Source organism: Eucalyptus grandis, chromosome 1, assembly GCF_016545825.1.
Source record: "Eucalyptus grandis isolate ANBG69807.140 chromosome 1, ASM1654582v1, whole genome shotgun sequence".
Classification (NCBI taxonomy): domain Eukaryota; kingdom Viridiplantae; phylum Streptophyta; class Magnoliopsida; order Myrtales; family Myrtaceae; genus Eucalyptus; species Eucalyptus grandis.
The window spans coordinates 41,180,124-41,202,352 of NC_052612.1; the positions used below are offsets into that span (position 1 = coordinate 41,180,124).

The 22,229-nt window shown below is 39.7% G+C and overlaps 2 protein-coding genes across 5 annotated transcripts; both read left to right on the plus strand.

Annotated features, from left to right (window-relative positions):
* Positions 1 to 1,596: 1,596 nt before the first annotated feature.
* LOC104443330 (beta-glucuronosyltransferase GlcAT14A) lies at positions 1,597 to 5,194 on the plus strand. Its single transcript, XM_010056672.3, has 4 exons — positions 1,597 to 2,569; positions 2,711 to 2,786; positions 2,911 to 3,026; positions 4,339 to 5,194. The coding sequence occupies exons 1-4, from the start codon at positions 2,080 to 2,082 to the stop codon at positions 4,863 to 4,865; spliced, it is 1,209 nt and encodes a 402-aa protein (XP_010054974.2). The 5' UTR covers positions 1,597 to 2,079; the 3' UTR covers positions 4,866 to 5,194.
* Positions 5,195 to 6,371: 1,177 nt separating this feature from the next.
* Positions 6,372 to 20,830, plus strand: LOC104443341 (transcription factor IIIB 60 kDa subunit). 4 transcript variants are annotated; one of them, XM_010056682.3, is made up of 20 exons: positions 6,372 to 6,643; positions 6,864 to 6,963; positions 7,055 to 7,136; positions 8,164 to 8,239; positions 9,618 to 9,703; positions 9,801 to 9,877; positions 10,670 to 10,726; positions 10,819 to 10,931; positions 11,299 to 11,378; positions 11,486 to 11,572; positions 12,585 to 12,665; positions 13,633 to 13,794; positions 13,883 to 13,999; positions 15,152 to 15,224; positions 15,328 to 15,434; positions 16,368 to 16,448; positions 16,895 to 17,029; positions 17,862 to 17,951; positions 19,294 to 19,347; positions 20,171 to 20,830. In XM_010056682.3, exons 2-20 carry the CDS (start codon positions 6,899 to 6,901, stop codon positions 20,411 to 20,413), a joined length of 1,866 nt encoding a protein of 621 aa, XP_010054984.2. In that variant the 5' UTR covers positions 6,372 to 6,643; positions 6,864 to 6,898; the 3' UTR covers positions 20,414 to 20,830. The 4 variants fall into 4 exon arrangements, with proteins under 4 accessions (XP_010054984.2, XP_010055002.2, XP_010054993.2 ...); XM_010056700.3 differs by having other exon boundaries at positions 6,373 to 6,643; positions 20,174 to 20,830; XM_010056691.3 differs by having other exon boundaries at positions 6,374 to 6,532.
* The last annotated feature ends 1,399 nt before the right edge of the window (positions 20,831 to 22,229 follow it).

A 22,229-nucleotide genomic window follows, 5' to 3' on the forward strand; every position in this document is an offset into this window, starting at 1 on the left:
TATATATAGAAATGAACAATATATATATTCCTAAAAAATCGAGCCTCCACTTGCGACTATTAAGAAAAGTTTTACTCTGTCAGTAAGGAAACGAAAAGAGAGAGAAAGGAGTGACGTGGCGGTTAGTTAGGTGATGCCTCTCGATGACGATGAGGACGGCGCGCAACTTGGGGGCAAGGGACGCGTGGCCAATGAGGTGGTGTCACGTGTTCTTCTGATGGGGAGAGCCTTCCTCCCTCCTAGGAGATATATAATATTAAATTATTAATGGCATCGGCAGATGCTATTAAAGGGGAGGACAAAAAGATTTGCTCTAAAATGGATTTTGGCGAAACGGTAATACCGCGCGAATATTTGTTAAGCAATTACTAAATAAATAAATAATTCGGCGGTTTTCAATACATGAATTACTCTTTAATTAGCGATGGGCACTGGGTAATGCCAGCACAATAGCCACGTTGAAAAAAAAATCCTTAATAAATTAAAAGATTTGACAAAAAAAAGTTCACGGAAAATCTAATGAAAAATCGAAAATTTTAGTAAAAAATCATTGCGGTTATGAATTTGTGTAGATCGATTCATCATAATTTTAACAACTCTAATTGCACTTGACATGTAATAAGATTTTTAATGACAAAAAACAGGTTGTAAATATGTATCTGAAATTTTTTTATAATAACAAAAGAGAGTGAAAATTTATATTTCTATCAATATATTTGGTTTGGTGGCATGGGTTAGTAGGCACCCCTTATTGTTAGACACGGACACACCATCCTAATGATGATGACGTCATTTGTGAGGCGATGAGTGTCTCGTCTCGACCAATGTATTATAGTGAAAGCTCATTGACACTATTGGCACATTACATGATGATCTATAACATCGAAAAGCTCTCGCATCTCTCTTCTTCTCAATTAGCTACCAAATCAAGTATATTATGGTTGACGTTGGATATTTGTTATTTTACAGGAGTGAGTGCTAGTCCATCACTCGATCAAGTTGCTCCATTTAATTTCCATGTGAAGTAATGAAAAATCTTTTTATTATTACATGAATTTGATTTCATTTCATCCGGGAAAAGTCATATTTTTTCTCGACAATGTCTTTGTCATTTGGTCCAATCGATAAAAGAAACTATTAATGTTAAAACTATAAATTTGTTTAGAAGACCACATTCGGTGGCTCTTCCATGGAAAAGTTTTGGATATCTTTTAAAATGCGGCTGGCTACACAATGGGCCGTCAGACCGAACATCCAACTGTCATTGATGCATGCTCGAGGGCCATGGAGCTGTTCGAGACAAATTAAAACACACGAGGAACTTCAAGAAAACGTGCTCGCTTCAGGAGACGGTTCGGAATTTTCCCAGAGAAGCCACCTACCTTGCTTAATCTCGACCCAAAAAGATTCTGCAATTGGGGAGTCGGACCGACGGGTTGGGGAAAGCCACGTGAAATCCGGTCCCACGAATGGACCGGCCGGCCCTATGAACGTCGAACCGGTCCGGACCATAAAATCCGCAGAAAATCGTCCGTGGATGGACCATAAGACCATCACCTCAAATGAAACCTCATCATCCTGGGACATAAGTCTCGTTTCGTCGTCATCCTAATAAGCAGCTGGTGCGACCACGTCGGTCCGTACATATCACCCCCATTGTCGGAGGTCAGGCGAACGTCTCCTCCCCACAGCACAGCAGAGATTCCATTCCAGCTTTGTCCCTGTAAGGTCGAGAGTCCCAGTCATCCATCCACCAACGATAGACCCAAAATGGTAAATTCACGCGCCCACTGAAGTTCCCAGAAGAAGGAAGAGGGAGGAGGTCTCTCTCTCTACCTACACCTATGGTGGGTGAGCTTTTGGGGGTCCTTCCCTTCAAAGCAAGGAACCTTGTGGAGAGCAGAGATCTGAAAAATTCTTGAACTTAACACACGCTTCTCATCAACCTTTCCTCTTTATCTTATCTCTCTCTCTCTCCTAACAAGATCACTAACCAACCATCGAAGTCTCTCTCTCTCTGTGTCCAAAGCTGCTATTCTCTGTGTCCAAAGCTGCTATTGCGGAGTTCTTGAAGTTCATATGATGAAGATCAAGCTGCTCGTCACCTGCTTCATGCTGGCCTCCATCGTCTTCTCCCTCCTCTGCATCCCCTCTAAACTCACCGTACCCATCACCAGATTCAGGCCCTCCATTGCCTTCAACCTCCAGAAGACCAACGCCTCCTACCCGGTCACCTTCGCCTACCTGATCTCCGCGTCCCAAGGCGATGTCCCGAAGCTCCGGCGCCTGCTGAAGGCGCTCTACCATCCCGGGAACTACTATCTCATCCACATGGAGTCTGGTGCGCCGGAGTCGGAGCGACAGGAGGTGGTGAAATTCGTGTCCGAGGAGCCGGTGTTCGGCTTGGTGGGCAATGTCTGGGTGGTGGGCAAGCCCAACCTGGTCACCTACCGAGGCCCGACCATGCTGGGGACGACCCTGCATGCCATGGCCATGCTCTTGAGGACTTGCCGGTGGGACTGGTTCATCAACCTCAGCGCCTCCGATTACCCTCTAGTGACTCAAGATGGTATGGTGAGTGCAAGTTATTTCGGGGGTCCAATTCGTGACAAAGTTTCGTTTTTTATCGTGTCCGATCGATTTTCCGGATTGCCCTCTTCGTCTCTTCATCTGGAGGCTTGATTGATGACCCATTCCGTTGTTGGTTCAGATCTGATACATGCCTTCTCCGAGCTGCCGAAAGATGTCAATTTCATACAACACAGCGGTCGTTTGGGTTGGAAATTGTAAGCAGCACATGTTTCTCCTCTGCGGTTGGATCATTACCTCGGTTTCATTTCATTTCGTTTCTCTCTTACTTTTTTGGACATTGAGAAATTTTGATCAATTTGATTGTGATTTCTGTTGCAGCAACAAGAGGGCCAAACCCATCATGATAGATCCTGGACTTTACAGTACTAACAAATCAGAAGTGTGGTGGGTAATTAAACAGAGGACTCTGCCAACTGCCTTTAGGCTCTATACAGGTTTTTACCCTGAACCCTCTTCTTTTCTTTTCCTATTTTTCGTTTTTGCTTTTAGATAATCTCTCCTGCTTTTCAGTTTCTTTTGATAATGTCATCCCCATCACGTGAACGCATATAGCGACAGGAAGCACACCGTGAGTATTCATAAGATAATGAGTCACTTAAAATAAGATAATGGGTGGATTGCGGTGAATTTGTTGGGGGGCCCTTCTCGTTTTGATGTACTTGATTTTTTTTTTATCGCTTTTGCTGTGGCTTTTCATCATCTCCATGTGGCCAGGTTAACCTGTTGCTGGTTGTTTAAATTAATCCTGCGCTTGCTCCAATGCATACAGGTCCATAGATGTAGTAATAGTCCCGAGGAATCGAAACCTCTAATTTTTTAATCAGATTTGGTGCATTTCAATTCTCAATAGCTCTCTGGCCAATAGAAATGTGTTTAAAATGTTCAGGGTACCAAGAGCAGGCATTGGTTCCGTGAATGCACGTGAAACTTACAGGGTTATAAATTGGGCCGGCATGAAGCCGTGTGGCTATAAGTTTGGGAAGTCTATTCCATCAATGACAATGCCACTACTTTGGATCATACACAAACTACTGCACAAGATCATGTGATTTACTCACCAAAACTTTCAAATGAAACTGGGGTTGAACTATTTCTCCTCCTGTTCTGGCCAAATTGCTGGATCCTTTTTCCCTTTTGCACCTTCTCTAATCCACTGTGCCAAGACCTGATTTATATCTTCTCATGGCTAATTTGGGAGCCACGTGAGAGAAAACCTCTTGAGTAGACTCCTTTTGGAGCAATGTGATCGGCTCTTGTCAATTATAGTTTGAGGGAAATGAGAGTTTAGTGGTTTATTTTTATTTAGAGTTTAATGTAGGAGCTACCTGCTTCTGATCCATGACCAGTCACGAGGTGTCTGCAGAGAATCTGTGGGCTACTCTTAGCTGAGATGGCGTGACTAGTTAACGAGGAACATAATTGTGCGAAGATGAGAGTTGGAATCTTATCGGACGTGAGCAATTATATGTTGTCTGAAGAAACTATGATGGATACGTTCCAATTATGTGCTCAACGATAACAGAACATGTGTTAATTCCATGCCATCATCGATACACTATTAGAAGAACCTTCACAATCAAATTGGCCTCAAATTTTTTTTTTTTTTTATTATTATCTTAAAAGTTGAATTGCATTCTTTATCAGCACTCGTGTGTACGAGCAGTCTTGTTTTGCCTTACAGTCTACGTATTTCAAGTTACTTCTGTTGTCTGATATGTTGACATTGCCTTGCCTTTGAGAAAACAGGTTCTGCTTGGATGGTACTATCCCGGTCTTTCTCCGAGTACTGCATCGCTGGCTGGGAAAACCTGCCTAGGACCCTCCTCCTTTATTATGCCAACTTCGTCTCCTCCCCTGAGGGCTACTTCCAAACCCTTGTCTGCAACTCTGAGGACTACAAGAACACCACCGCCAACCACGACCTCCACTACATCACCTGGGACACTCCTCCGAAGCAGCATCCTCGGTCGCTCGGCCTCAGAGATTACCGGAAGATGGTCCTCAGCAACCGGCCCTTCGCCAGGAAGTTCAAGAAGGACGACCCTGTCCTCAACAGGATAGACCGTGAGCTGCTCAAGAAACGGCGAGGTGAGTTCGCTTTCGGAGGTTGGTGCTCTGGGACGACGAATGGAGGAAAGCCGCGGAGGACTTGCTCGAATCTGCAGAGCTTGGACTACGGCATCCTTCGACCAGGAGCTGGTGCTAGGAAATTGAAAACCTTGTTGTCGAGGCTTTTATCGGTTAGGAATTTTAGTAGGCGGCAATGTAAATGAAAATATCCCATCTTCCCCTCCATGATGCGAAGGTGGAGTTGCGAGTTTATACAGCGAACGTGGCGAGCGGAATTCGAGAACGTCGAGGCTGCTTGTTCTCAGTCGGATTTGAGAATGACACCTTCATGTTCCACTTGGTGTCACACTGGATTTTGAGGAAGGGGCTGTCCGTAATTCATGTATAACGTCGATTCTTTTCAATCTCAAAACAGAAGGGCATGTCTAGTTGCCACTAGACGGCACTAGACAATTTTTACAGTGAATATGATTATATGGGGAGATGCGCCTTGCAGGAATTTATCTTGTATGCACATCATCATTATCGACCATGGTGTGAGTCGTGTGACTTAGTATCATCATTGTCAACCATGGTGTGACTTAGTATGATGTACCTTGCTCTTTCGCCTCCGCGGGCTAGGTTATGTGCGCCTCTATAGTAGAATGCCTTTATAGTAGAATCGTTAAATGAGTGGGGCCGGGTATGGTAAATGGTCTCATCCAAAAGATTTCATTTTCATGTAATACAGATTAAGTTACATGTATTCAATTCAACTCATATCAAGATCATTCTTGACTTAACTCATATTGACAAATGGTGCGTTTGGTTGGACTTTTGGGAAAAGCTATTATGAATGATTTTATGTTGAAGAGATTTTTCAGAATGCAAAATACTTTTATATTTTGTCTAGTTTAGGAAAAATGATATCCAAATTAAGGTGCAAAATGAGCCAACTTGAGATCAACGATGGGAAATTATAGAGAGAGGTGGATTGGTTTTAGATGATTTATGGATCATTCAATATTCGTATTATCCTAGGCTTTATCATTTAAATCTATTTATAATTTATTTACTGAATATAATTAGTTTTAGAACAATCAAGCCCATTAAATATGAGTTTAGAAATTGTTGTATGATCATTTTTTTTTTCTTGTGGAAATTCTACGATTCATTTTTACAAGTCTATTCCATATTTATTTGTCATGAGAATGGCTCGTGTTATTATTTTTTTTTTGTGGTTAAAACCTAATGAATTACAACAACTAGATTGGAATAAAACTGCATTTCGTATGATTTCAATTCTATATACAACGCAAACAATATTATTAATCGAAAAATTATTATCCATGTTTAAAAACATTTACTTTCACGAACCAAACACATCGAAAGAAAAAATAAAAAAATAAATTGTGCATGGCCGACTTGGATTTTCCAGCAGAGCTGTAAACGAGGCCCGGAAAATCTCGGGCGACGCGGCACCACGTCTCGCGTCAAAATTATTACACGAATCCGAATTACGTGAGCGTAGCTTATTCCAGACGTTGGTTGAGGCGGTCTCACGTAGGACCAGTATAATCCAACGGTCCATGTAATGTGGGCTTATATGGTTCGTATGCAGGCAACCGCTTCGTTCGGGGGTTGAACCCGAATTAAAAACGGGCCCGGGCCACGATTAGACCCGAGATTTCTAGTCCATAACCCAGATCCGACGTGTCCATCTTCTTTCTCTCTCTCTCTCTCTCTCTCGTGGTCAGGTTTCGGAGCTCCGGTTGCAGGGATTTTAGAGCCAGTGCTCGGCGCCAATCGCAGGTCGCCGCCGCCCAGAAAACCCGAACTTCGCTCCCTCCGTTCGTCCTCCGGATCGCGACTGGGAAGCGCCTCCGTCTCTGTAAGCGCGCGGACGTGTGTGATCTTCTTATAGATTGAGCGCCGTCCTTTTGATCCGTCCGAGCTCCGTCGCTTCGAGCGGGTCCGACTTCCGAATTCCGGCGGGACTGAGGTTTTTTTTTGTGTGCCGGTTCTTTTTTTGTTTCCCCGCATTACGCAGAGCACGCCGTTGCCAAAGTTCGAGTCCGGTAGAGTTTCGTTCGAATATGCATGACCGAGAGCTTCCTGAACGTTGCTGTCCGCGCGACACGTGGACGGGGGGGGATTCGAAGGTCTATGAGATTTCGCCGACGATAGAGTTCTTATGCGATGTTATTAATTGGCCGTTGTAGATTAATTCCGGCCGAGGCGGTTGAGGAGGGCGAGGATGAAGAGATGGTGCACTCACTGCGCGAAGTTCGTGGAGGTGGACCGGCCCCACGATGGTGCCTTGTGAGTGTATTGTCGCTTAAAGCTTTGGCGACCGGTGGGGGCGTCGGACGAACTAGAATCAGCTAACTGGTTCCTAATTTGATCTTTTCAGAGGCTGTACTGAATGCGGAAAGGTGTTGGAAGATTTCAATTTTTCGTTTGAACCCACTTTTATGAAAGATGGGGCTGGGCAGGTTTGTTCTCATCTGTTACTTATGCTATTGCTATCGTTTCTTTGTGGAGGTCTCCGGCAGAACTTGTTTTTAGAACTTACAATCCCAAAAGTAACTTTTCTTGATGATGTCATGGCATATTTTCTTTTCTGGAGCATTTGATTTTATTTGGCAGCGCAATGACTTCAAAATTAAGTGGTAACCCTCTAACAGAGGTACCACAGTGCGGTTGGCCTAGTGGTATAGGGATCATATGTCTTCCACATGGTTGTGATTTCCATTCATGTCGCGAGTGAACCTATGAACGGCTCGTGCTGTGTTGTCTAACTATGTTATATCTTGTGTGGAGAGACTAGGAGAGACTTTCTGGCTGCCAGAATTTTGGTGGGGCTATGTTGATGGGCTTGTCAACCTCGGACATTCGGGTCCCGGGGGTACAAAATAGTCATGGCTCATACCGAACATTTCATAGTGAGTGTGAGACCTTCATAGTAATGCCTAGAGGTGGTCATTAGCGCCCCCTTCCCACCCTTTAACTTATCAAAAAAAGAACCATATGATAGAAGGAATCCTTTCCTTTTGATTGTAATTAAACCAACATTATAGGGTAATTATAGATATGGGCATCATTTGTGTCGTATGGAATAATTCTACAGTGAATTTGGTCATGCTAAAAGATCCCTTCCTCCACTTCTAGTCAGAAGTCAGACTCCATAGACAACGATGATGTTTCTCTAGGCTCATGCAAAAGCCCTTGATTGGGGCTGTGATGGTTGTTATGGGGTCTAGATTCTTAGTTGGGGGTTCAAATCATGAAGCAGCTTTGCATGCTGAATGCCTCTAAAGGGGCTTAAGGGGTCACACTTTAATCTTTCTTTCTTTTATTAAACTATGAAAGAACAAAGTATATGTCTGAAACAAGTTGAGAAGACGAGCCAGATTAATTTATTAAAATTGTGCTGTATCCAATTTCTTCTCTTGCTAGCACATAGTTTAGATATAGATACCTTCTTTTGCCATTATCCTAATGATCTCCATTCCTTTGTAGAGCCATCTGTCGGGAAATTTTGTGAGGACAGTTCAGAGCGAGTATTCCGCTTCACGTGAAAGAACATTGGACAGAGGTACTCTGTGTCTGAACTTTATTTAGTTCTTTCTGCCAACATTTCGCCAATACTGCATATTATGTTGCGAATTTTCATTCACTAAGGATTTATCATTGGACATAATTCCCTACCTGTAATGTAAATTTTACTCAACAGCTGTAGCTGGTGGTTTTCTTATTGCATATTAGATATAGCTTTAGCAAAACCGTTTAAATGTAGAAGGTATTGCTGCGTATGATCTCTTATTTAAGCTTGTGCAACTTTTTTCCTTTCAATTTCCTAGACAATCTAGATATAAATTCTCCATTCTGTAGTTCTTTACTGAAATAGCTGATGGAGCAAGCAATTGCATCACATTGTTCTTTAGATTGTTTGATCATGTGAGATACAAGCGTCTTAATTCCTTGCTAGTTGTACAATAGTTCGCCCATGTATTGTTCTGGAAGATGGCTAGAGAAGCCCAGCAACAGTCTTTATATTTTTAAAATAAGATGGCATTGCTGTGAGCTGAATTGTCAACAAACACAACTTGGGGATAAGTTTACAGGCTGCTTGTGGATTGTAAAGTGTAAGACTAATCATGTAAGGACTAGTTGATATCTGTGGCCAATTGGACCATTAGCAATGCATCCTGGTGATTGCAGCAGAAGCAGAACTAAGTTTTGTGCTTTGTTCTTATCAAATTAGGTGGTCAGCTGTGGCAAAAAGTTTGATAACTCTTAACTGCATAAGATATTTATGAAATTGTTGTTCATTTGATCGATTGCTTCCTGGACTAAATAAATGACCTATTCATAAAGCAGAATCCTAGATCTCAGAATGTTTCATCTGAGGCTATGCGTCTGCTCTGTCCCACTTTAGCCCATCCAGATTATTTTTTGCATGAAACCTGCATATGAGCAAGGTGGTTCAGCCATAGGGAGGTATATTACCTTCATTGGAGTTCATATCAACCGAAACTTAAAAACAGATATTTGTTTAGTCTCTCCATGTTGGTTAAAAGTTGTTATGAGGTTTTCATTTCATAAACATGACATAAGAACATCACCATGCAGACTAATAAGGGACTGTACTTCGTTTCTAGCACTATGGTTATGTGCTAATTGGTTGTACTGAGGCTACTATATTCAGTGTTAATTCTGATCTCTTGAGTACTCCAGAACCCCGATAGTGCATTTTTTGCTGCTTTTTCATCTTTGCATGTAAGCCCAGGGACAAATCAAATAAACAGTTGTGCTGCAACTTCAACCATCTCCTTTTCTGTTTGTTTTTTCTTTTGTTGGTGCTATTAGTTGTCAGCATGTGTTACTGTGTCTATTGGAGCCATCCCTTTGTATAGCTGGCGTATGCGCATTGTGGGCCATGGTGATGACCTTTTATTATTTGGTTTTTGCAGCTAATGAGGATATGAGAAATTTGTGCTATGGTCTAGGGATGGATCAGCCTGATGGTATCGTTAGGACATCTCTGGCATTCTACCGAGTATGTTTGTCTGAGTCACTAGCGTTTCTGTTTCATATCTGTTTGTCTAATCTGGACATTGTGCTTTCTTCAAAATCTTTTCATGTACCTTCTGAAGATTGCACTGGAAAAGAACTTTACCCGGGGCCGCAGAACTGAGCAAGTGGAGGCGGCTTGTATTTACATTGCCTGTCGGTGAGGGATCTTCCAAGCTACTGTTTTCAAATGATTGAAGTGATTTTTATTACGTGATAATATATAGATGCGCGTGTGCAATCGAATACATAATTATTGGTCCAATTAAGGGTTGCTTACCTTTGTCCTCACACCATCTAATTATTGGTTCAAACTTTGTGAAGGTTATTTTTGCATGATTGCCTTTGGTATTTGAGACAAGATGTGAAAATGTTGAGAGGCATCCTTCTGCAAGTTAAAGGAAGTTATTGTTAGAATATTTAAATAATAAATCAAGCTTCATTTAACAGTTTAAGTTTTTAAAACAGTGGGCAGTTCTCTCACCAAATCTCACATGGTATCAGTGTTGGAGGTCTTGAGTTCGAATTTTTCCAGGCCCCATTCTCCAATTAAATTTCCACATTTAGTTCTAGGCAAAAGACCAGATTAAGTGTGAGGGGGAGTATTAGAATATTTAAATAATAAATAACGCATTTATCTAACAGCTTAGACTTTTAGAACAGTTCACAGTGGTTTCATGAAATCTCATAGTTATCATTTATGTCCTTTTTTCTTGAAATTGAGATTCCTAAGTATAGCATTTCCAATAAGCACAGTACTTGGTTGTGTTTGAGGCACTTAGATATTTCAAAGAATAAACTTCTGGTTGATCTTTAAACGTTGATTTGTCCATACATATACCTATTTGTTCTTGTGTACTAATAGTTGTGAGCATACGTTGCCAGATTTACTTTAAATTTTCCTTTTTGCTAATGTTGCTTTTTTTATTTTTTTTATTTTATTTGTTTCCAGGGAAAGCAGATTGCCATATCTCCTAATTGATTTCTCAAACTTGTTGAAGATAAATGTGTGAGGAAGCTATTTCTGCTAATAGTGCATACGTTTTGGTCCCTGTGTCTGTTTTATAACCAATCCGTCATCCATTTTCTTTTTTATGGCAGTTACGTGCTAGGTGCTGTATTTTTGCAGCTCTGCAAAGTACTTTGGCTTCATGAACACCCCATTGTACAAAAGCCTCTTGATCCTTCTCTTTTCATTCATAAATATACAGCTAGTAAGTACTTGCCATCAATGCCGATGATTTAATGTCGCTATACAAACTATGTATGGAATCGTACTTTTTACTGCCAATCCTTAATTTTCAAGAGTAACTTTTTAAAGTCTCATTTTCTATTTTCTCAATTTCATTCTGCAAAAATGTCTACAAGACGTTTCACCCTCAGCTTTTGCGATAATGAAGTTTCAGTTGGTATTTAATTCCTGAATTAAATGTTGTGGTCTATTGTATTGAAAAAGCTGTCGATTATATGACTGTATAAAATTTTTTAATTGCCTGAACGGTATTATGATGAAGATCTCTCTCTTTTTCTGGTCCTTTTGATTTCATAATTTGGGTTATCTAATTGGTTAAATCATCGTAGGTTTATCTGGGGGAAGGAATAATGATGTAGCCAGAACTGCCTTGCGCATTATAGCCAGCATGAAGAGGGACTGGATGCAGGTTTCCTTCTTCTTTTCATAGTGTGTGAAAAAATTTGGTGCTCTGCATGGTTATTATGAGGGCATGTAAAATAGCGACTAAAAAAATAGTTCTGAGTCTTCTGACAGACAGGGAGGAAACCCAGTGGACTCTGGGGAGCTGCTGTGTATGTATCTGCAGTTGCGCATGGATTGAAGTGTTCAAAATCTGATGTTGTACGAAAGCTTACTTTTCCCTCATTTTTCTCATTAAGCACTGGTTTTAAAATAGTTTGTTGTTTAGGTACTATATATGTTTCATGGTGTTCCCTTTATCTTGTGCACACACACACACACACATACACAGAGGGAGATGGGGAGAGAGGGACAGGGAAGGAAGGTAGGGAGAGTGAGAGAGCGAGGGGGAGAGAGAGATATATATATTCTCGGTGTTATGTCTACATGCACCTGCTCAATCTGTTCAACGAGTCTTACTTATAAGTGTGTTTGAATATAGAAGAATAGTTCTATTTCTCAATGGATTTGAAGGCTCATTTATTTGCTACAGGAGTCGTTTAATTGCTTGAATAGGGTGTTTGTCGAAGTCATATGACTACAAACAATGATATATTAGCTGGCCATAAACATTCTTATAAAATCATTGATTATCACGGTCTATATTTGTCCCAAAAGATAGCAGAAATGATGTTTTCTGAATTTCCAATTGGGAGCGAAGCTATCATATGTAATTTTTCTCCTGGTTTATGCCATTTCTCATGAGGAGTTATTGTTGGTGACTGTCTGTCTAATTGTATGGATCCTGTTTGCTTTGTAATGATTGCGCAGTAAATGGAAAATTATGCTTCTGTTGTGATTATTCGTACTTTGGATTGTACTCTTTCTAGCAAACTGCTGCCTCATGCTCAAAAGTTGTGTTATATCCATTCCTTGATCTCCTTCAGCTTGTGTCGTATTTTTGCAATTAATATTTTGCTATGCCAGTTATGTTAGCATTATTGCAAAATCTATTCTGTTGGAAGAATTGCAAATTCGTTTTATTGATGAACTATCATCTTTTGTACATGAGAGATTCACTTTCAGATCTTTAATTTCTTAAGAAGAAGATTCTTATGAGGAAGAATGTGGCAAGATCTTATCTGTCAAAAGTAATATGTTATTGTTGTTGCACTTGCTTGACATGCTACTATCTTTCCTTTCTTGCATGTGGCTTGCTGAAATTCTTCATCAGTTAAGGCTGGTGCATATCTGTGAAGCAACGTTGACAAAGCGATTGGTTGAATTTGAGAATACTGAGTCTGGTAGCTTAACGGTATGTTTCTGTATCATCAAGTGAGATGTAGCTAGGCCAATAACCCGCGCCCGCCCCCCCTTTTCTCTTCTCTCCTCCTTTCCTTCTCTCTCTCTGTTTTGTGGGACAAATGATGGCAGTGTGCCTGTGCTTCTGGGTTTGGAGGGGAGGGAGAGTCATGGAGGACTTTGTGAGTGCTAACACTAGTGACATAAATGTACAAAATGTAACCTACTAACGATTTTTGACTGACATTAGTTTTGAGCAAATTGTATGTTCCTTTCCCTTTGTTTTTAGAATCTGGCAAGTTTAAAATGGTCTCTTTGTTTATTTTGTCACACTTAGGTCTCGATAGATTGTTTATGCCCATTGTGATTGCTGTCAACAGACATCACCTGTTTAAGACAGCATCGTACGTGAGCTGATATGAAGCTTATTTTACTTGCCATGGTCTGGTAAATAATGCACTAACCAAAGTTTAGCTCTAGGGATAGTAGATAGGTATTGAGTTAATTGAAGTAATTGGGCGACAACCATATAAGCCCTGGTGTAGTCCTCTTCATCAGTTCAAGGTTAGTTTGTCCAAACTATTTTTTTCATGGATTCTAAATTTTCCCAACTTGAGTACATAGTTAAGGTCAAGAGATGTGGTTTACACAAGTTGTGCTGGAGAATTGGCTTATTGCCTAGCTTCATCAATTAACTAAAGGATGAACTCTTGCTGGCTGTAATTACTTGCCTTGCTCACTGACAAAGAGGCTTTCATTGATAGCCTTCAATAACTTATGGTTTTGTGTGACTGCTCAGGTTGTCATACACATAAGGACTGGCTTCTTGTTTAATCCAAAAGTGTGGACACCTTTGCACTTTCATGATTTTAAAATATCTGATTATACATGGAAAATTTAATACCTATTCCTGCTCTTCTACCTCTGGTGCCTTTATAATGTTATTATAATAGGATTTTCTATTTTGGTATTATTTTCAGATTGAGGAGTTAAATACAAAGGCAAAGCTTGAAGAGAAAAATTCGGCAAAACAACCAAATATGGGGTTGAATATATCTGGTGCAAGAGAACTGCTTTGTGAACACAAGGGTACGGATACACCTCATTTTGCCATTGGACTTTGTCAATCTTGTTACAACGAAGTGAGTTATGCTTTCTTTTTTTCTACTCTCATGCTTGTTTATTCAAGTTTAATGCTCAAGCACTTATGTTTTTTATGCTTTGTTGCAGTTTGTGGAATTTTCGGGTGGTCTTGAAGGAGGCTTAGATCCTCCAGCTTTCCAACGTGCTGAGAAGGAAAGATTGTCTAAGTCATCGATTGGAGAAAACACAAGCGAAACAAATTTGGTTAGTACATGGTATTACTTGAATTAATGCATCACTACCGATGTTGGAGAGGTAAATCAACACTGCAACATGATGATATTGCTTCCTAACACTAGTCAACTGCATTATTGGGGGGGAAAAGTCGATCTTTTGGTGATCACTAATCACAGCAAATGGGTTTGAAGTTCTTCGTTCTAAGCTCCAGACTCCATCAAGATGGAGATGGTAGGCAGTCTAATTTAGCAAAGTAAGAGTATATGTATAACATAGGTTTTGTTTAAGTTCTTGCATTACCTTACTTCCAAATGTATCAAATTACTCTGAAGGTAATGCACCAGAAAAATCCTTTCCTTCCACCCGAATCAGTGAATCTAGTACCCAATGAAACTTGGAATTTCTTAATAGTGCCCAGTAGTTTATTTCAAACAAGCCTATAGATGGTTGGTGCTGGAATCTGCGACTTGTTGATACTCTCGCCAAACTCACTATGATGTTAGATTGTCATGATTTTTAGGATTCTCATCTGTAAATTGCCTTGATATGGAGAAGGCTTTGCTTTAGAGACTCAAGAGAAGGTAATGGAAGGATTTTCAAAAGACAGGAAACTAAGTTATCCTAGATAGACAGTCCTCTCTTTTTATTAAAGGAGAAGGAAGGAGCAAAAATATGAGAGCGTAGTAGATCTGTTGTTTCCCAATCATGTGACTTCTGTCCATTATATCAAGGAGACATTCCCCATGTAGAGTGTAAAAGAGGATAAAATATCAAAGAGATATTTTTAGTATGATCAGTGCATTAAATATTTTCAGAGACTCGAAATTGTAGATATGTTGTCAGTTTAGTTGTCGCAGTTATGCTGCTTGTCCACAGTGATGGGAGAACATTGTTGGGTCTACCAACTGCCAATTGTTACACCATTGTTTGCTTGTTGGCTTTATTGAAACTCTCTAAGTTTGTTTCTGGAATCAAAATATGTTAATACATGAATCCTTTTAAGAAAATAAAAGCAAGATGTATGAGAAAGTTGAAAATTGTTGGAAGGACTTTGGAGTAAATTTGTTTAGTAAGTGTGGTTCACCATTTGCTTTAGTCATCTGATGACTGTACACAGTTAATCTAGCATTCAATTTGTGTGGATTTTGTACTCTCTGATGTTCTTTCCTTTTCTTTTAGCATGAAAATGAGCCTGACACTCTAGCAGCATGTGGAACCATGAAGTCGCAGTCAGCTGAGCCTGAAAAAACCGGTAACAGTTCATTATTTGTTTGAAGAAACTTCCTCAATTCCCTAGTTGGAATTATGTTTACTTCTATGGATAATAAGATTCACATTATGGGAATGATGTGCAGATCGATCAACTGATATGAATGATGGTTTTCAAGTGGATGAAGCAAACGATAGGAGTGCTAAAGCTGATGATGAATCAGACACCCTCTCTGATATTGATGATATTGAGGTGCACTTCACTTCTACTTTCGAGTCCTACCTTAGATCTTGGAAATTTAGATCACAAGTATCAAGTTCCTACTGATGCAACCTTAAATACTAAAACAGTTGGCAGACTTAAAGTCTGTCCATTAATATGTAGGAAAGTTGCTAAATTTCCAGGTAGACTTCCTGGTGATGATAATTCTTTCAATAAGGTTATTCTATTCAACTTGTATTTTGGTAGTTATGTATAGTTCCACTTACTTTCTGGCAGGGATAGAGCCCTGTGTACAATGCATAAGCACTTTTAAATAGAATTAACTTATCCTACAATTCTGTCGAACTTTGAGGTGCAGTTCACTTCTACTTTCGAGTCCTACCTTTGTTCTTGGAAATTCAGACCACAAATATCAATTTCCTGCTGATGCAACCTTAAAATTTTTAACAATCAACAGACTTAAAGTCTGTCAATTAATATGTAGGAGCTAAATTTCTAGGTAGATTTCCTGGTGATGATAATTCTTTCGATAAGGTCATTCTATTCAGCTTTTATCTTGGTAGTTATGTATAGTTGCACTTACTTTCTGGCAGGGATAGAGCCCTGTATACAATGGAGGCAATTGCTCCTGATGTACTTCCTTTTTCACTACAGAGCATAAGCACTTTTAAATAAAATTAACTAATCCTATAATTCTGTTGAACTTTGAACTCATTTTAGTTTCCTTATACTGATATCTGTTTGCTTACTGTTTGGTAGTTTTTGTCACTATTTGCATGCATATTTACAAACTCATGAGTGATTTTACTGCTCTAGTCATGCAATATGTTGATATATATGTTTCCAAGTATGCCATTGTTACTTATTGTATCAGCTGGCAATTTTTAGTGTGCTCTACCACAACTTTTTAGTTTGTTGATCAGTTTTAGTGTGTCTGGACTTTATATGTAATGATATTTTCAGGTTGATGGCTATCTTCACAATGAGGAGGAGAAGCATTATAAAAAGATCATTTGGGAGGAAATGAACCGGGAGTACCTTGAGGTGATTTGGTTCTTTATTCAAGCTAAATAATGTTATTAAACTTCTCTTAAGAGGACAAAGTTTGGTAATGGCAAAAAGTTGTAGTCAAAATTTGGATCTCGTGCATCTATGATAATTGTATTTCTAGATATTTGGATGGATGTTTTCATAATTTTATCATTTCAATTGGGATTGGTCATCATTGTTCTCTTTTACTCAGAATTGCAAGGGTTTTCTATTTGATTGTGCTACAAATAGGCTCTCCAATGTTTGCTCTTCATTCTTAGTTATTTATGTTTTTCTGAGTTGTTGATTTGCTCAGCTTTTTCATTGTATAATTTGGTGGGATTGAATTGGAACATGTATCGGTTGGTTAGACACCTAGTTCTGTTTACTCCATGTTGTGACTAATTATTATTTTCTTTCCTGGTGATTCCCTTAATATAGCTTATTTGGTGTACTTGCAGGAACAAGCTGCTAAGGAAGCAGCTGCAGCAGCTGCAAAGGAAGCTTATGCAGCCAATTACAAGAACACAGAGGACTTCCAAGCTGCACAAGAGCTGGCTGCAGCTGCTGCTGCAGCTGTGGCTAAATCAAGAAAGGTTAATTTGCCAGTCAAATCAAAATACACTGAGTTGATTATCGATTCTTGTGAATGGTGTGGTTACCAGTACCCAGAGAGTGAGAGCTTATCAAGATAGTCTAGGATCTCTTGCTAACCCTTGAATGATAGAATGTAGAAAAAAATTAACTAACTTGCTAATTTTTTAGCAGAAGAAATATGGACTGAAAAATGCTTTCTTTTGTTAAGCACAGTCTGAACTCCAGCTCCATTCTCCTTAAATTCCATCAGAACTTTCACAAACGAAGCCTGAATAGGTGAATCCTCCAAGAATGTCAATGACATGCTGCATGATATCTTTGATCTGTTCTGTGTTAGTTAATCCTGTGAGAAAATCATGGTTTATATCACGGGATTAATTTTTGTTGCATGTGCTTAATTAAGGTACCCTGCCTGTAATGGAATTTAAAAGCTCATTCTAGCATAAAAGTTTGGACTCTTAGAGGACTTTGGGCTCCATGTATTTTGATCTGAAACAATCCGGTGCAGTTTCCTACATTGAAAATCTTCACATAAATCCAATTTTTGACTCTCACGACTGGAGCATGTTAAACTGCCATTTTCCGTGCGCTATGATATTATTGAGGAGCAAATATTAAGTAGAAGCATTAGAGTCTCCTCCCTTTCCTTCCATCTCCTTCTTCTGGGCTATGGAAGACTTGGCCACCATGGTCTGCATTGGATGACTTTCAGCTTGCACTTGAAGTTCGGGTCTACTCTTTCTTTGCTCTTTCTGATCATAATTTTCCAATGGAGGCTCATGAATAAACCTCCTAATATGAGTAGTTCTGTTGTCAAAACGAAATTTGCAGGAAAAACAACAAAAACGAGCTGCCGAAGCAAAAAAGTCCACTCCTGCGCAGACTGCTGCAGAGGCTGCCCGGCAAATGCTAATTAAGAAGGTTAGTTTGCTGGAGAGTACTTCTTTGTTGTAAGTTGGGAGGTTAGGTGTCTAGTTTTCATCCTCTAATGATAGATGCTGTGGGGAGCTGGCTCATGTTTCTGTAATAATTGGAGCAATGGAGGTAATATAACCAGATCAGAATTTGCAACGTCTAGATTCGGTGGTTTGAGCTAAATATATCCTTTTTAAATTTTGAAAAACACTGGGTGTGTCCAGGTTTTACATTGACAGTGCTAGATTTGCTGCAATAATTGGATGAGAAATTATTGGAGTGAGGACTTAGGCATCTGAGCACTTGCTGTTATGGAAGAGAATGGAGTCTTAAAGTGATGATGAAAAAATGAATTATATCTTGCCAAACTCATAAATGCATGGCTTGTTGCTTCATTAGCAAACTTCCTATATGGCCAAATGCTCAATGTGTTGGCACTCCTTGACTGGGCATCACAACTTTTGTTGTGCAGAATGCCCCTTGAACCTCCATCTTTCTGCATATTTTTAGATAACCTCAAAAACATCTTACGAGAAATGGAGTGCATTGGTCTGATATGATTGAATGATGCATTCTTTCTGGTTTAATTTTTATTTCATTTAATTATTTCCTTACCTACAATGGGTGGGAGAAGTGAACGATATGACAGCGCTTTGTGGCATGTTGATAAGATTGGCGCCAATCATTTGAAGGAATTAAATTGATTGCTAATTTTGAAAATTTTCTTCGATTCTTCTCTGAAAGTTGGTCGTAATTGTAATGTATTTAGGTGGGTTGAGTTTGATCTTTCAGGTGATGTTCGATACTTGTTACTAGTATTTGGCATGGTACGTTGGAGGCATGTCTTGAGCTCTGTCTTACATCATATTGATTACAGATCTGGTGGATTCCTGTGGAAAGTGTGGGAGAATGTTAAGGGCTTGTGCCCATGGGCAATTGATTTTTTGACATTTCCTTGAAATTAAAGTAGTCACTGCTTCCACTGTGCTCACACATGTAAACAGCAGAGACTGAATAAGTACTACTAGTGCATTATCTTCATTCTTGTCCCTTTTCTTTCGACTGTTCTAGATTGTTGTACATAGGCATGTCTACTAGCTTGAATCATGCACCCTCATACGGTATGGTTATCTGATTGTAACAATGCTGCAGTAATTTTTAATGGTTAGAGAAGCCGCATGGATTGATACTAATCAGATTGGCAAATATGATTCTAATGGTATTGGTTCAGAAAATTAGTATCACTTATAGATGTGCATGCATTAACTTACCCTCTGAAATAGGTCTAACAGACCTTGCTGCATGATTTATTCTTCTAATACTTACACCAACAATATTCTCGTGGCAGAGACTTAGTTCCAAGATAAACTACGATGTGCTGGAGAAACTCTTCAATGAACCAGTAAGTTTGTCTATTCTCTTAACTCTTTTCTTTTGGCTTTTTGATAGGTAAAATGATAAGTTGCTAGCTTACATGCTTAGTGGGCAATTGCAATATGTCTGAGTTAGGTTTTCCAATTAGAATATCAGGGGACCTTGGCATAGAGACATGCCATGCATGGAATAAAGTTTACATTTTTTTCTATTGTAGATTTTGGGTTACTCACTAGCTCAATGATTCTTGAATTTCTTTCAAATGTTTATTTTGTTTGCGATGTTTGCTGGGAGATGAAATAAATCTCCTGTGTAATCTGTTCGCTTTACTTTTACCTTGGTTGTCCATATGAAGGACCTTTCTTATCTCCAATATTGGTGGATTTTTCACCTTGGATGTATATATGAAGGCCCTTTCTTTTCTCTGCTCTTGTTCTTAGCAATCTTCACAATGCTTTCTGATCATCTGTATTGCATCATTAGCAGTACAATCGTTGGTTGTCCAAGTTAGCAACTTTGAATACCATTCAGACAAGAGAATGCTTGTACTTTGTCAAATACTATCTTGGTATAGGAAACCAGCTTTAAGTTCCTTCCATCTTTTTAGATTCAAATCATGGGTCCATCTTTCTTCTACTTTTGTGTGGATAGTAATGAAAAAAACAACCATGATTTACTATCTGCGGCTTCTACCCTCAATCACTAAAATAGGATGCAGCTTTCAAGTTCTAAGGATGAATATAGCCTCCCTCTTTCTTTTGGGCGATTTTGTTCAAGCAGATAATTATGAGGTAGAAGCTTCTAACCCTAATCAATGATCAACATCGTTGCTGTGTCTATTATCATCTAAGCAGGCGAACCCAGAGAACCCCAAGAAAAGACGAACAGAATTGGAATCCAACAATGATGACAACACGCCTCATGTTAGCAGCAAAGAGGTCGAAGCTGAGGTTATTGAAACAAATGACGATGTGGGATTGGATGATGAACAGGAGGATGACGACACTAAAGGAGTGGATGGTGATTTGCATTACGGAAACGAAGAGGAAATGTATGATTATGATGACGGAAATTACGATTACGACGGCTATTGATCATATCTGAAAACTAATGGTCTTTTGATATTTAAAAGCCTCATCTGCTAGAGAGCCACGGTTGTTAGTGTAGAAAGATCTCTCTTTGTACAGTATCATTTGGTCTTCACCAATTTTGAGTTTCCCCCATTTGGGAAAGTGGACAGTTCTAGTTCGTGTCCTTATTGGAGATTTTACTCCTTTTATCATTTTTTACTCATAAAGGGTTATAACAATCCGTCAAGGCAAAGCCACCGCTTCCGTGAGAGAGCTTCTTGCACCACCAAAGTCTTGTAGAATCCACAGTGATAGTATTTGGTTCTCTCCGCATCAGCTCTACTTCAAGTGTATACAACTACTTTTATTGTATGAATAAATGTTGGCAGTGATGCTTATAGTCGGTTTATGTCGTACACGTGTATGAATATTTTGAAGCAATTGGAGCGAGTTGATATGATAAATGCCTCGATCCATATCTCATGGAAGGTGTCAAGATTCTATTGCAAAAGGAGATCGCCAACAACCCTCTTTTCTTTTCAACGTGTAAAGGCTCTCTTTGATTTAGCATTTTCTCAAAGTACGGCTACACATTCTTTAAATTAGAAGTTATCAAGGGAGGGTTTCCTCCATGATGCTTAGTTTATTTAGTGTTAGTGGGGTTCAGTACAAACCCTTGCACTGTGGGAACTTATTCAGAAGCAACTAAAGAGAAGATTGTAATCCCTGAGAGATCTTGCAGGTGTTCCACTTTCTAAGGACTCGCATGGACCTTCCTCAATTGATGAGGCCTAACTAGATAAAGGCAAAGATTTGCTGCTGTCTAGTGTTGGTGGAACCGTGCGTTGTCAGCATCTGATGCAAACGTGTACCCGAACTACTCATTCATTTTTGCCATGTGCATCTGACTCGTAAAAATATTAATTTCTTCAGGTCTGAATCGAATGTTGTCGTGGTGTTAAGTAGATGTTTAGAGAGAGGAATTTCTCTCAGGTTATTAGATAGACGTCAAATATGCGTGCGACTAGGTTCTTCACATCAGTCTGGTTCCGTGTTGTCGTGTGATTGAACCAATCTGTTAACATGAGCTCTTCTCGTCTGGAGAGTCTACCCTTAAAATTCATGGACGCACCAGAACGTTATTACAAGCAGCAGCTTCTTTGAAAGAACCTCAGATTTGCCTCGCTCCTAATCGATGCCCCTTTTCTACTCTTCCTTCTAAGTACACGACTATCATAACTTCATTGGGCAAGAAATCAACATCTTAAGATGCCTTCCCCCCTGATTGACTTTCATTCCCGTGGAAGCAAATTGCTTCCTGGTGGCGGAAAAAGGACTGCAATCAACATAATCAATGGATGCAATCCACCCACTTACTCTGTTGCCCATGCCTTTTTCCAATCAATTGTCCAATTTTCTCCATACATTTAGAAGGTTATGTCATTTACCTCCACTCATCAATGGTACTTCTTCAAAAGCTGTCCCTGAACATGCCTACACATTTCACGGAACCATTGAGAAAGTGTTGCTCCTTCTATAATGATAATGGTGCCCTTTTGCTCTGTAGCAAGTCCACTGCAGGATTAAAAATGAATTGATAGCAAATAATTCAGAGACATATTGCTTCTCGGACACGCACTTACATTGCTCAGAGACGCGTTTCATTGAGACACTTTTATCATGTTTTTCCATGTATGCAGCACAAACTTTGCGCCAAAAAGTGCGTAACAACACACTCTAGAAGCGACAGAAATATGTATCCGAAGAAGTGCTCACGAGGGTTTCACTCCCGCAGCAAGACCAAGTCCCCCAAGTGGAGTTGATCGGAGTGCATATAATA

Bases quoted from the DNA above. Each gene is read 5' to 3' on its own strand.
- LOC104443341 (XM_010056682.3), top strand. From the start codon at position 6,899: ATGAAGAGATGGTGCACTCACTGCGCGAAGTTCGTGGAGGTGGACCGG. The intron at 12,666-13,632 runs GTATGTTTCTGT...TATTATTTTCAG, and splicing joins CTGAGTCTGGTAGCTTAACG to ATTGAGGAGTTAAATACAAA. The intron at 14,000-15,151 runs GTTAGTACATGG...CTTTTCTTTTAG, and splicing joins ACACAAGCGAAACAAATTTG to CATGAAAATGAGCCTGACAC.
- LOC104443330 (XM_010056672.3), top strand. From the start codon at position 2,080: ATGATGAAGATCAAGCTGCTCGTCACCTGCTTCATGCTGGCCTCCATC. The intron at 2,570-2,710 runs GTATGGTGAGTG...TTGTTGGTTCAG, and splicing joins CCCTCTAGTGACTCAAGATG to ATCTGATACATGCCTTCTCC. The intron at 2,787-2,910 runs GTAAGCAGCACA...TTTCTGTTGCAG, and splicing joins GGTCGTTTGGGTTGGAAATT to CAACAAGAGGGCCAAACCCA.